The 14,134-nt window shown below is 41.0% G+C and overlaps 2 protein-coding genes across 2 annotated transcripts; one reads left to right on the top strand and one right to left on the bottom strand.

Moving 5' to 3' along the window:
• Positions 1–932: 932 nt before the first annotated feature.
• LOC128604853 (kelch-like protein 10) lies at positions 933–4,790 on the top strand. The gene has a single exon (XM_053619915.1). The coding sequence runs from the start codon at positions 1,178–1,180 to the stop codon at positions 2,966–2,968; it is 1,791 nt and encodes a 596-aa protein (XP_053475890.1). The 5' UTR covers positions 933–1,177; the 3' UTR covers positions 2,969–4,790.
• Positions 4,791–12,325: 7,535 nt separating this feature from the next.
• LOC128604855 (kinetochore-associated protein 1-like) lies at positions 12,326–13,691 on the bottom strand. The gene is made up of 2 exons (XM_053619917.1): positions 13,471–13,691; positions 12,326–13,017 (listed from the first exon to the last, which is right to left on the bottom strand). Exons 1-2 carry the CDS (start codon positions 13,528–13,530, stop codon positions 12,748–12,750), a joined length of 330 nt encoding a protein of 109 aa, XP_053475892.1. The 5' UTR covers positions 13,531–13,691; the 3' UTR covers positions 12,326–12,747.
• Between the last annotated feature and the right edge of the window lie 443 nt (positions 13,692–14,134).

Genomic DNA, 14,134 nt, shown 5'->3' with positions numbered 1-14,134 from the left:
TGTGTGTGTGTGTGTGTGTGTGTGTGTGTGTGTGTGTGTGTGTGTGTGTGTGGTTTAGAGGTGAAGAGACAGGACACAATCCCATGAGATCAGCGTGTTTATTAGGGCATATACAAAAAACATAGTCATGAATCAAAGTATAGTCAGTTAAAAAGATTAAACTATTGAACTGGTAAAGAAGAACCCAAATTTCTATAAAACACTAGTTTAACCTCCTGGGAAACTGCTCTACCCTGGAAATAATCTAAATTTAATCCGTAGCAATAAATAATTTCAAGACATGTGGTCATGATTCTTACAGAACAATGAGAAATAGTTCCTTTCTACACCTCTCTTTAGATCAAATATTTATTCTTGTTACAAATATAACGTTAGAAATCTTCATCCTTAATTCTCTAGCAGGAAAAAAAGTGTTATTTAGAGTGTGTAGTGTAATGATATAAAATATCATATGACACTTTTTGTAATAAAGTAATATCTGTAATAAAACCTACGTAGGCCACACTAAGTAAAGAACATAATTAGCATTTCATTTAAAATGTCATGGCGTCAAAACTTATAGCAGTGTTCATCAGTTCAGAATTTATTTCTGGTGTAAAACAGCTAAAAGTTTTAAAAGGTTACTTAAAGTGGACAAGTTTAATTACTTTTCTCACCAAAAAGCTGGAAAGGTAATGTTTATCTGTATAAACATACATCTCTCTCTCTCTCTCTCTCTCTCTCTCTCTCTCTCTATCTATCTATCTATAAAGCTATTAAACAAACAAATAAATAAAAAAATACAGCCATTATTAATTATTTCATCATCAATATTTAATCATTTTAATGTAGGATTAATTCTACTTGGGAAATTCACCCTGGGAGGTGGGTTTTTTTTTTTAACAGGAAAATAAACGGTTCTTTACACCAGACTTGTGCATTTTGGACATTCGCAGGATTTAAAGCTGTTTTTAAAGCATTTCACAGAGACTGATCCTGTACTGCAGGTTTCTGTCAGGTTCACTGCATCCTGTATGTATCCGTGGTTACAAAATTAGAATTGGAACCTTGGAATCATGAGCTGTTATTATTCTGAAATGTGGAATCAGAACATTCCGAGTTGAAAAGCTGATCTGCATCAACACAATCCACATTCAGATGAATGTTGTACATTCAGTAGCTCTGACCTGCACAGAACATGAGTAAACAGGAAGAAGAGAAGGGAATGGAGAGGAAGGTAGACGGGATGTCCTGCAACATCATCAATGAGCTGCGGTTAGAGAAGCAGCTCTGTGACGCAGTCATCGTGGTGGACGGCGCCGAATTCCACGTGCACAAGATCATCCTGTGCGGCTGCAGCCCATACTTCATGGCTCTCTTCACCAACGGGGGGTACCCTCCTGATAAGCTCGGGTACAGCATCCCTAACGTTTCTGCCGAGATAATGGAGCTGATTGTGGAGTACGCGTATATAAGACGTGTTAACATCACGGAGAAAAACGTGTGTAAGCTGCTGATCGCTGCTGATTATCTGTTGGTGAACAGCCTGCTGAACGACTGCTGCACGTTCCTGAAGGCTCAGCTGTGTCCCGAGAACTGCGTTAACATCTGTCGTTTAGCTCACTCCTACTTCTGCGAGAAGTTGAAGCAGCAGGCCTTCCGGTTTATCTTGCACAACTTTGAGGAGATGGTGCGCCTCTCTGAGGAGTTCCTGGACCTGACGGTCGAGCAGCTGAGCGAGATCATCGAGAAGGACGAACTGAACGTGAAACAGGAGAGCGTGGTGTTTGAAGCCATCTTACAGTGGATCAAACATGCGCCATGGAAACGGAAAGCGCACATAGGAGTGTTACTGCCCAAGGTGCGTCTGGGGCTATTGACACACGATTACCTTATGAACAATGTGAGCAACAACGTTTTAGTGATGGACAACATGACATGTAAGCCGATCGTCACCAGAGTTCTGATGGGCATCGATGACCTCAACCCGAGCCTTCCCCTCAGCTCTGATCTCCAGAGACTCCGCCTGCCCAGCGCCGTTCTGCTGGCCATCGGTGGCTATGGCCACAAGAATCTCAATACCATAGAAGCGTATGATACACGAGCAGCGCGCTGGGTCAACGTCACATGCAACGACGAGAGTCCACGAGCCTATCACGGGACGGTGTATCTGAACGGCTTCGTGTACTGCATCGGAGGATTCGACAGTGTGGATTTCCTCAACAGTGTGAGAAGGTTTGACCCCATCACCAGAACCTGGGCTCAGGTGAACCCCATGCACTCTTGCCGGTGTGACGTGAGCGTGTGTGTGCTGGACAGTCGTATCTATGCGATGGGAGGATTTGATGGCTTCGAACATCTGAATACAGTAGAGCGATATGAACCTGAGAATGATCGGTGGTGCATGATCGCGCCGATGCACGAACCAAGGGGTGATTCTAGCGCTACAGTACTGAATGGCAAAGTGTACATATGCGGAGGGTTTGACGGGAACGGGTGTTTGTTCACGGGGGAGTATTACAGTCCTCAGACGGGAGAGTGGACCCTCATCACCCCCATGATGATCAGAAGGCGTGGACTGGGCGTGGTTGCATACGGAGGATGGGTTTACGCTGTCGGGGGAAATGATGGTGTTAATCAAATAAGCAATGTAGAGGTGTATAATCCTCAGACCAACGTGTGGACACAAGGTCCAGCCATGAACAACCAGCGCAGCAACTTCGGCATTGAGGTGCTGGACGATCTCCTGTTCGTTGCTGGTGGAGAGAACGGCACTACCACCATGGATGAAGTGGAGTGTTATGATAAGCAGACTTCTGAATGGCATGCAATCGAAAACATGGGGATTTCTCGCCGTGGTCTGAGCTGCTGTGTGCTGTCTGGTTTACCCAACATGGCAGAGTACGCTGCTCCCCGAGACGATCCCTACAGAGTCCCTCAGAGCTCACAGAGCACCAGAGGCTACCTCACACCTCCTGCCAATGTCTGAGACGTACAAATAAACCTCTCCCTTCATCAGAATCCTTTTGTTCTCAAGAATCAAATTAACCACTCTGAAGCAGTCAAACTACTGAATTTGCCTTTTGTTTCCCCTCTTATGCTGCAAGCCGTTGTATTGAAACTCGTAAAACCACAACGTCCCTCATGGAGACGTGCGATAGAACAGTCCTGAGAGCTCTCACACACACACGTACACATACCTGAGATCACAATGACATGGCGGCGCTCATGTGGTCAACGCTAAACAGAATTCCCTTCACGTTATTTTCTATGTGATGAAACCGGACTTTGTTGACTTGTAGCTTTTGTGTCATAATTTTCGGTTCGTGACGTAATTCCGCTGATTTTAGCCCAAATTCACTAATGTGATAAAATAACTGTAACGGATCATATTTACAAGAAAAGATGAAGACAGGGGACGACGATTATACATCATTTCTCTCTGTGCATCACAGGAATAATTCATATAGGTCTTATTAATATGTTTATCAAACTCAAATATGACCTTGCTCAGAGTATCCACCATTATTTCTGAGCCTGAACGCCTTTAGATCGGAACGCCGGAAAACTGGTTCTGTACTTTCAGAGCTCGAGTACAATGGAGTGCAGCATTAATACCAGCAGATCCACAGCAAGAGACTCTCGGATAATACTATAAACACACCAGGTTCAATTACACTACAATAAAACCAGAGAAAAAAAACATGGATTAGGAAAAAAGGACATAAAATAATGACAAAGAGTAAAGGAAAAGGAGAGACAGAATGTGTGTGTGTGAGAGAGGATGAGAGAGAGAGAATGATAGAGAGAGAATATGTGTGTCTGTGAGTGAGAGATAGAGAGAGATGATGAGAGAGAATAATACAGAGAGAGAGAGGATGAGAGAGAGAATGAGAGAGATATGAATGAAAATTAAATAGAAAGAATGAAAAGCAGAAATCAAGAGGGAAAGCAAAAAGTGAAAGACAAACACATTACATGAGCGACTGACAGAAAAAGTTTGAAACAAACAAGTGAGAAGAAAAGAAATGTAAAAAATAATGGAGAGAAAGAAAGAGCAAAAAAGGAACAATAAAAATGATAAATATGAAAGAGAAAGAAATCATGGTAGGGGAATAAAAAGGTAGGACACAATTGCTAAAAGGCAGGAGAAATCGTGGAAAAGAAGAGGAAGAGAGACAGATAAAGAAAAAAGGAAAGAGAGGAAGGAGAAAAGAGTGAGAGAGGGATGAAAGAAATGAAGACAGATTAACGTTTCACCTTGAAGAAGTCTGTTTTGTCAGCAATGTGCTTTAACATCCCCTGTGTGAGCAGCGGCCTGATCACCATGGCAACACGACCCTGGCTCGGGCTCATCGGCTGGGCGGAGTCGGCCACGCCCACCCGTTCTGCTGTCACCATGGCGACGGACTGTGTCAGACCCACCAGGTCCATGAGGAGGGAGACGGTGACGGCGCGGATGCTGAAGTCCAGCTCAGAGAAACAGATGTTCATCAGAGACTCGAGCCACCGAGGAGGCGGAGTCACACCGCCGCTGTCTGACATCACCATCACCACACACACACACGTCATTAATAATCATATTAATATTAACTATTATTATTGTTGATGTTGATATTAATTTATAAGTAATCATACACCGTAATTAGTAATAATAAACAGCAAATAATAAATAAATCAGTAATATTGCATAAAAAAGTAAATCCAGAATAATCATCAGAAAACTTTCAAATAAGCAATAACATGCAAATGTGAGAGTATGTTCTGTTTAATATGCGCTGGTTAAATAAAATCATTTTGGCAGCCGTGAACGCAGACACACACTCCTTCTGTTCAAATACACACAGCCTCTCTGTTAACTCCGCCTCCCCCTGGTTAGCCCCGCCCCCCGCTGGGTGATGTAGAGCTCCACCAGTCTGCACAGAAAGTGCTGGAAGTGCCCGAGGCAGTGCTGCATCACAGGAGCACCAGAGAACCAGGCTGGAGTTTAGGATCGGACTGGAGAGGGGCATGGTCATCAGACTCCGCCTCCTCGTACTGAACAAAATCTGTAAAGCTGCTCTCTGGAGAACGAACTGCGGAGAGACTTTCCCAGTCCTCAAACACGTCCTCGCTGACCGGGACATCAAGACATGACCGGGCTGGGGGGGAGAGAGAGAGACGAGAGAGAGAGAGAGAGAGAGAGAGAGAGAGAGAGAAAGAGAGGGAGGGTAAAAAATGATTTAAAAAGTATACAAGATCATAGTAAGAAATGAAAGAAAGTATTAGAAACTAGTGTAGAAAACAAACAATCTGATCAGTGTCACTGTTTATAATTCATACTGTTTACTGCTTTTCTTTCTTTCTTATTCTTGTCTTTTTGTGTGACTTACAGTGTGAGTGAAATTTCCAGCGTCTCGTTAGTGCGTGATGACTTCACTCAGACTGTGTATGTGTGATGTGTGTGAGTGTGTGATGTGTGTGTGTGTGTGGTGCACTGACCTGGCGTGTGTCCTGCTCTTGGGCTGGGCCACTGGACAGGAGGACGAGGGGGGAGATGAGCGGAGGTTGGACTTTGGAGCAGAGGCACAGACAGTGTTGCAGTCCGAGCTGCAGCGTAACGGCCGACACCATCCTCAACAACTGGGGCAAGTGTTCTGTCTGGAGCTCTATATACACACATCTCCTACACACACTTACAGACAGACAGACAGACAGAGAGAGAGAGAGAGAATGAGAGAGAGAAAATGTAAGACAGTTGAAAGTCATGAAACTGTTACACAGTCAGTGTGTAAAATATAAAGTCTTGATACTGTGTATTTGGTGTACGATAGTGTACGATGGTGTTTTTGGTGTAGGATGGTGTAGGATGGTGTTTTTGGTGTACGATGGTGTTTTTGGTGTAGGATGGTATAGGATGGTGTTTTTGGTGTACAATGGTGTTTTTGGTGTACGATGGTGTTTTTGGTGTAGGATGGTGTTTTTGGTGTAGGATGGTGTACGATGGTGTTTTTGGTGTAGGATGGTGTTTTTGGTGTAGGATGGTGTAGGATGGTGTTTTTGATGTAGGATGGTGTACGATGGTGTTTTTGGTGTAGGATGGTGTACGATGGTGTTTTTGGTGTAGGATGGTGTTTTTGGTGTAGGATGGTGTAGGATGGTGTTTTTGGTGTAGGATGGTGTACGATGGTGTTTTTGGTGTACGATGGTGTTTTTGGTGTAGGATGGTGTAGGATGGTGTTTTTGGTGTAGCATGGTGTAGGATGGTGTTTTTGATGTAGGATGGTGTACGATGGTGTTTTTGGTGTAGGATGGTGTACGATGGTGTTTTTGGTGTAGGATGGTGTTTTTGGTGTAGGATGGTGTAGGATGGTGTTTTTGGTGTAGGACGGTGTTTTTGGTGTAGGATGGTGTAGGATGGTGTTTTTGGTGTAGGATAGTGTAGGATGGTGTTTTTGGTGTACGATGGTGTTTTTGGTGTAGGATGGTGTAGGATGGTGTTTTTGGTGTACGATGGTGTTTTTGGTGTAGGATGGTATAGGATGGTGTTTTTGGTGTACAATGGTGTTTTTGGTGTAGGATGGTGTTTTTGGTGTACGATGGTGTTTTTGGTGTAGGATGGTGTAGGATGGTGTTTTTGATGTAGGATGGTGTACGATGGTGTTTTTGGTGTAGGATGGTGTACGATGGTGTTTTTGGTGTAGGATGGTGTTTTTGGTGTAGGATGGTGTAGGATGGTGTTTTTGGTGTAGGATGGTGTACGATGGTGTTTTTGGTGTAGGATGGTGTTTTTGGTGTAGGATGGTGTAGGATGGTGTTTTTGATGTAGGATGGTGTACGATGGTGTTTTTGGTGTAGGATGGTGTACGATGGTGTTTTTGGTGTAGGATGGTGTTTTTGGTGTAGGATGGTGTAGGATGGTGTTTTTGGTGTAGGATGGTGTACGATGGTGTTTTTGGTGTAGGATGGTGTAGGATGGTGTTTTTGGTGTAGGACGGTGTTTTTGGTGTAGCATGGTGTAGGATGGTGTTTTTGATGTAGGATGGTGTACGATGGTGTTTTTGGTGTAGGATGGTGTACGATGGTGTTTTTGGTGTAGGATGGTGTTTTTGGTGTAGGATGGTGTAGGATGGTGTTTTTGGTGTAGGACGGTGTTTTTGGTGTAGGATGGTGTAGGATGGTGTTTTTGGTGTAGGATAGTGTAGGATGGTGTTTTTGGTGTACGATGGTGTTTTTGGTGTAGGATGGTGTTTTTGGTGTAGGATGGTGTAGGATGGTGTTTTTGGTGTAGAACGGTGTTTTCGTGTAGGATGGTGTAGGATGGTGTTTTTGGTGTAGGATAGTGTAGGATGGTGTTTTTGGTGTACGATGGTGTTTTTGGTGTAGGATGGTGTAGGATGGTGTTTTTAGTGTAGGACGGTGTTTTTGGTGTACGATGGTGTTTTTGGTGTAGGATGGTGTAGGATGGTGTTTTTGGCTGACATGTAAAGAGAAACTGTGTGACAATAAGCCTAGTGAAGTTGACTCAGCCCTCAGGGGTTTAATAAGATCACCACTAAGAACTGAATACTTACTTCAAGTTGGTTAATGACCTTGAAACATTTAAACAGAAATGGGGTGTAAATCAATGTATTTGTGATGTTGATTATAACGGAAATAGTTACATATTTATTTGAGGTTTTTTTAGTGATAATGTGATGTGCTGAAACATGATGCTTAATTGATTCGTCTATGAGGGGGAAAAAAATGTAATCTTTGGTATTAAAGGATATTTTAAAGTCCAGTCCATCCAAGGGTTTTCTCTCTCTCTCCCTCTGTCTCACCTAGGATTCTCTCTCTCTCCCTCTCTCCAAGGGTTTTCTCTCTCTCACCTAGGGTTCTCTCTCTCTCTCACTCTCTGTCTCACCTAGGATTCTTTCACTCTCCGTCTCACCTAGGATTCTCTCTCTTTCTCTCTCTGTCTCACCTAGGATTCTATCTCTCTCTCTCTCTCTCTCTCTCTCTCTCTCTCCAAAGTTTTTCTCTCCCTCATCTAGGGTTCTCTCTCTCTCTCTCTCTCTCTCTTTCTCTCTCACTCTCCGTCTCACCTAGGATTCTATCTCTCTCTCTCCAAAGGTTTTCTCTCCCTCACCTAGGGTTCTCTCTCTCTCTCTCTCTCTCTCTCTCTCTCACTCTCTGTCTCACCTAGTATTCTCTCTCTCTCTCCAAGGGTTCTCTCACTCTCTCTCCTTCGTGTGCCACCTCACACTCTTGCCCTCTCTGGATTTCTGTAAAGCTGCTTTCTAGCAATGTCTGTTGTTAGAAGTGATTTATAGAAATGAAACTGATGTGAATTAATGTTTTATTATTATCATGAAATAGAATGTTATTGATATTCTACTGACTGTTGTAATCTCAGAGATGCATGATGCCAAATCTGAGACATTTATAAAGCAAGTTTTTTGTGAAATGAAAACATGTTGGTGCTCATAAAATATCCTGTTTCTCAAAAAGTAGTGTGATTAATTGCTTTTAAATGAGCTATCATTTAAGCAGTCTGGAACAAAGTCTAACTTAAAAACTGTGAGGTCAGCGTGAAAACTGTGATATTTAGGAACAACTTGCCTGATCTGATTGTTCAGGTAGTTAACCATCTCCTCCACCTAATCAGACCGATCTTTTAACACCAAATGCTTCATGAGGGGCCGAAGGTGCTCGCTCTGCATCAAGCTCTGGTATATTATAATAATATATAACAATAATAATATATATTAATATTATACTTGCTCAGTTATTTATTGAGAAAAATGATCCAGTATTACATATCTGTGAGGGGTAAAAGTATGTGAACTGTTGCTTTCAGTAAGCGGTGTGAGCTCCTTGTGCAGTAATAACTGCAGATAAACGTTTGGGGTAACTGTTGATCAGTCCTGCACATCGACTTGGAGGATTTTTATCCCGTTCCTCAGTCCAGAACAGCTTCAACTCTAGGATGTTGGTGGGTTTCCTCACATGAACTGCTTGCTTCAGGTTCTTCCACAACATTTCTACTGTATTAAGGTCAGGACTTTGACTTGGCCATTCCAGAACATTAACTTTATTCTTCTTTAATCATTCTTTGGAATGACATGTGTGCTCAGGGTTATTGTCTTGCTGCATGACCCACTTTCTCTTGAGATTCAGTTCACAGACAGATATCCTGATATTTCCCTTTAGAAATCGCCGTCCTGGTCCAGATGCAGCAAAACAGGCCCAAACCATGATACTACCACCAGCATGTTTCACAGATGGGATGGGGTTCTTGTGCTGGAATTCAGTGTTTTCCTTTCTCCAATCATAACGCTTCTTATTTAAACCAAAAATTCTATTTTTGTCTCATCCATCCACAAAACATTTTTCCAACATCCTTCTGTTTTGTCCACATGATCTTTAGCAGACTGCGGAAGGTCAGCACTGTTCTTTTTGAGACCACTGGCTTTCTCCTTGCAACCCTGCCATGTACACCATTGTTGTTCAGTGTTCTCCTGATGGTAGACTCATGAATATTAGCCAATGTGAGAGGGCCTTTAGCTGCTTAGAAATTACCCTGGGTTCCTTTGTGACCTCGCAGTCTATTACATATCTTCATTTTGGGGAGATCTTTATTGGACCCTACTGCAGGGTAGGGTAACAATGGTCATGAATTTCCTCCGTTTGTACACAAACTAACTGTCTGTGTATTGGTGGAGTCCAAACTCTTTAGAGATGGTTTTGTAACCTTTTCCAGACTGATCAACATTAACAACCCTTTTTCTGAGGTCCTCAGAAGTCTCCTTTGTTCATGCCATGATACACTTCCACAAACATGTTGTGAAGATCAGACTCTTACAGATCCCTGTTCTTCGTCATCCCATTGATTGAAGACACCTGACTCTAATTTCACTTTAAGATTAACTGCTAATCCTAGATGTTCACATACTTTTGCCACTATCAGATATGTAATATTGGATCACTTTCCTTAATAAATAAATGACCAAGTACAATCTTTTTGTCTCATTTGTTTAACTGGGTTCTCTTTATCTACTTTTAGGACTTGTGTGAAAATCTGATGATGTTTTAGGTCATATTTCTGCAGATATAAATAAAAGTCTGTTTGCTGTACACATATTACCAGTATCCAGTGTTATTCAAAATAAAATCTTATCGCTTGATAGCGTAGAACCTCGTACTCCAAACACAAATCTGCTACTAGACGCGCAGCATACACACATACAGTAGAGACAAATATTGATTATAAAATAACAAGGTGTCTACAAGGTGAATGAGGCAGAGCAGCGCACAGCTGGGTGTTCAAATGTCAGTCTGAGACCGGATCTTCCCAACAGCTGAGAAAAGAACAACAACAACAAAAAAAGACAGACTAATGTGCTCATTCTAAACATTATCGTTTTTATTGTAATAACTTCTACAGGGACTTCTACAGGAAGTCTACTGATTATTCAGACTAGTCGCTGCAGCCCCAAACATAAGTTATATGAAGTGTAACTATATACAGATAACGTTATTTAGTATTAATGTAATAAATCATTGTGTACTTTGTTTTTCTTTAAAAAAAAAGTTAGTGTTAGGTTTTACACACCAGTATAATGTGTCAAGTCTGATACGTAATGCTTAGTTTTCCAGATATACTTTCCTCATATGGGATGAGGCGCATGAATGAATGCTGACGTTCATTCATCCAGTAAATGAAAGATTTGTTGCAAATGAACATGACGATAAACTGCTGTCCATCAGAAATTGTAGGAGGCAGGTATACATGTATATGGGCTTGGAGGGAAGGTAGGATGAAGGAGTTATAAATAATAATTATAGTGTTACTGTACATGTAAACTTTAGAGCTTTGATTTTACCCACTGGCCCTTTAAATTATACTAATACTGTATAAAATGGGAAGAAATCATATACATGCTGAAGCTACAGCTATATAATTTACCTTTGTCTCTGCACTCAGGATGGGACTGAGCAGACATACCTCATATCCATGGAGTGCATCTGCAGCAAATACACCACTCTGAAAAACAGAAGAAAAGAAATGTGCATAGAAAACACTTTTCTCTGATGGGAAAAAGAGCTGTGAAGTATAATGGAGGAGTTTTTAGTTCACCTCATGAGATCAGGATCCTCAGTAAGATCAGTCACAGAGTCCTGGTACTGGAGGTCCTGTAGTGACAAACACTGCTACTAATAATCGTTCAATAATCTGTGTCTTTTGGGGGGTTTTAAAGATTTAGTTGCTTTGTTTGATAAGATGCTTTGAGAATTATTCCTCAGTTTTCAGCCTACATTTAAAGTTCCTGCGTGTGTTTGAAAACCTCTTACCTTGCCATTTGTCTGCCCTGGTGTGCAAAGCCACTTCTCTAGAAGGATATTACTGATATTGAGAAGGTCAACACCGTTAATGGGTGCGATCTCTTTAGCCACTGCGTGAATTTCTGGTCAGGCAAACAAAAGTGGCACAGAAAACATGTGATGAGTAAATGCTGTTGTTAAAAACTGTTTAAAGCAGCCTTTTGTTATACACCCTAGGGCTAGGGGTCGACCGATAGTGGATTTTACTGATACCAGTAACCAAGTCGGGCAGAAGTTTTAAACTGATACTGAATGAAAACACTCGAAGTAAAATATTCCTGAACTTTATTACAAAAATAAAGTACTGACTGAACCATGAAAGATGTACTGCACATTTTAAAATGAAATATAATATATTAACTATTAATAAACATTAATTTAACGTAGCACTCTGTTAGATTTCCAAGTATCTCAGGAATCTCATATTTATGTCTTCAGATCTCCATCATCCCGATCAGCCTGTTCTACCATTACTTCTATTAACTTTTAGTTCTGTGCTGCTATGAGCTAGAAAGTGTGGTTTACCGCAGAGTTCAGGCCTGGAGAGTCCAAATGAACACACACACACACAAACACTGACACACATGAATGTTCACAGAGACTTCTGGTTTATTTCAAGCAAAACAAAAGTATTTATACACATTGATAAGAAGCAGTGCGTTTCTACTGGTCCAGGTGTCAGACAGATTTAAACAAAACACACAGCACATAGTCATAATACAAAATAAGTCCTGTGTCATGTTGACATGGAAATACATAATATAACCAAGGATAGCAGTTGATCAGCTTATTTAAAGAGGTTATTAAATGAATACAAGGTAATTAAACGAATACATTCATCATAGGTATTTGATAGCAGTTCATAATATAAGAGTACATGATAAGAGAATTTCCCTTCACACTCCAAATAACAAATAAAAATAGAGATGTCCAAAATGAATTAAAAAACACTTCAAATAACAAGAATGAGTTTTTATTTCTCCTCTAGAGGTCACTCTCATGCTGCATAATGACATCGGACAGTTCTCAGCCGCTCCTGCAAGGGACGCAGTCGAGCTCTACTAAGGGCTGCATGGTTCTCAATGAAATAGGAAACTTTTTTTTTGGCTTGAGCAATTATTCGATTCTTACATTACTTACGGAGGCTGCATTTGAACAGACAATAAGGAAATGTAAAGCTTCAGTGCTCCGAGTTTGACAGCAAAATATTCACATCTTGATCTACACCATGAAAAAAATTTCCATACTTTCTCCAGACTTTCCAGAACCGTGCCTCGCTTGCTGACATTTAGGCACATCGTGATTCTAAATGACCAGCAACATCAGTACATCAACCCTAACCTTTCATGAGTCCACACTTTCATGAGTATAACCATTAAAAAAAGAGGCTATTGTACATCTTAATAAATATTCAAGTTGCAATCAAAATGGTGCGTGATTGCTTGAGTATTGGTGCTTAGGGTCTGCATGGTGAGATTTACTCTCACCAGGGGAGGTCTGTCCAGCAGGACTCTTCACGTGCTCCACCACTGAGCTGTGCTCGAACAGAGACACGATGAGACGGCCGGGCAGTCCCGTGAGCTTCAGCAGCTCGGGGCAGTCCAGCTGAAAAGTCATGAACACGTTCTCTGTGGCTGACCGCTGATACTGCAGCTTCGAGGTGAAGCTCTCTCCCCTCGTCTGTAGCTCCTCCTACACACACACACACACACACACACGAAACAAATCCATAAACAAGTGCATTCAATAGATCATAAAGTAGAGTCATTTATGCTGTATTAAATATATACACTGTATAGAAAATATAAAATGATGCCTAATATTTTTGTAATAGTTGTTAGTCAACAAAAGAGCCTCTCTGTAAATGCAACAGGACTGCAAAAGAAAAAACAAAGCAGCGACCAGTTATATTAAAGCGCAGAATAAAACTAAGACAAACCTGTATTCATGGAAATGACATGACTTTAAGGCTTAACCAAGATAAGTGGAAAAACAGTTTGGTCAATAGCGATGGGAAGGAAAGACATCATTGTAAAATTTGTTTATAAACAAAACACTAAAGATTCATCTATAAAAGAATTAAAATAAAAACTCATACATATATAGATTTATTTTATAAAGCATCTTATTCCTGTGGTAACAAACCTGTAGCGTATCAGACTTCAGCAATTTGTGTACGAGGTCCAAGCTGAATTTCAAACACATGGTTCTCTCTGCACCTGTAAACAAAGCAGCGGGGCAAATTTCTATATTTATAATAAATAAATCTATTCATGATAGATTAATATAATCAGTGATTAGACGAGGTTTAGAGAGGCCGATCGTAACAAAACTCAGTGGACCGGTTTGACTCTTGACCCCAGAGGTCTGTGCTCAATTTGAACCCAAACGGTCACTGGGAGGCACCAACACATTTTGTTTTGTGTGTGGATTTTATATCATGTGATGTTTCCCACAAACACAAATTCTTTATATCAAATTGTAGATCTCCTTATTTTGAACAACTGTGCCTCAAGAACCACTGCTGTCAATCAAATTGCTGTCAACTCATACATACATGTACACACATTATGCACACACACATGAACTGGTGTGACTAACAGACCAGATCTTGTGCGATTTGTAAAAATAAATAAATAAAATTATTATATGAGCACAGTGACAGGGGCACCTTCATAAAGTTTTGCATTAGGTCCCCAGATGTTTAGGACAGTCACTGGATTTAGTTTTACACATTAATTTATAAATATCTATTGAATAAAAATGAAGCCATGTTTTTCATAATTGTTGTACAGATAGGTGGCAAATT

This window comes from Ictalurus furcatus, unplaced genomic scaffold (genome assembly GCF_023375685.1).
Source record: "Ictalurus furcatus strain D&B unplaced genomic scaffold, Billie_1.0 scf4, whole genome shotgun sequence".
In the NCBI taxonomy this organism is placed as follows: domain Eukaryota; kingdom Metazoa; phylum Chordata; class Actinopteri; order Siluriformes; family Ictaluridae; genus Ictalurus; species Ictalurus furcatus.
This window is presented reverse-complemented; position numbering and strand designations above follow the sequence as displayed.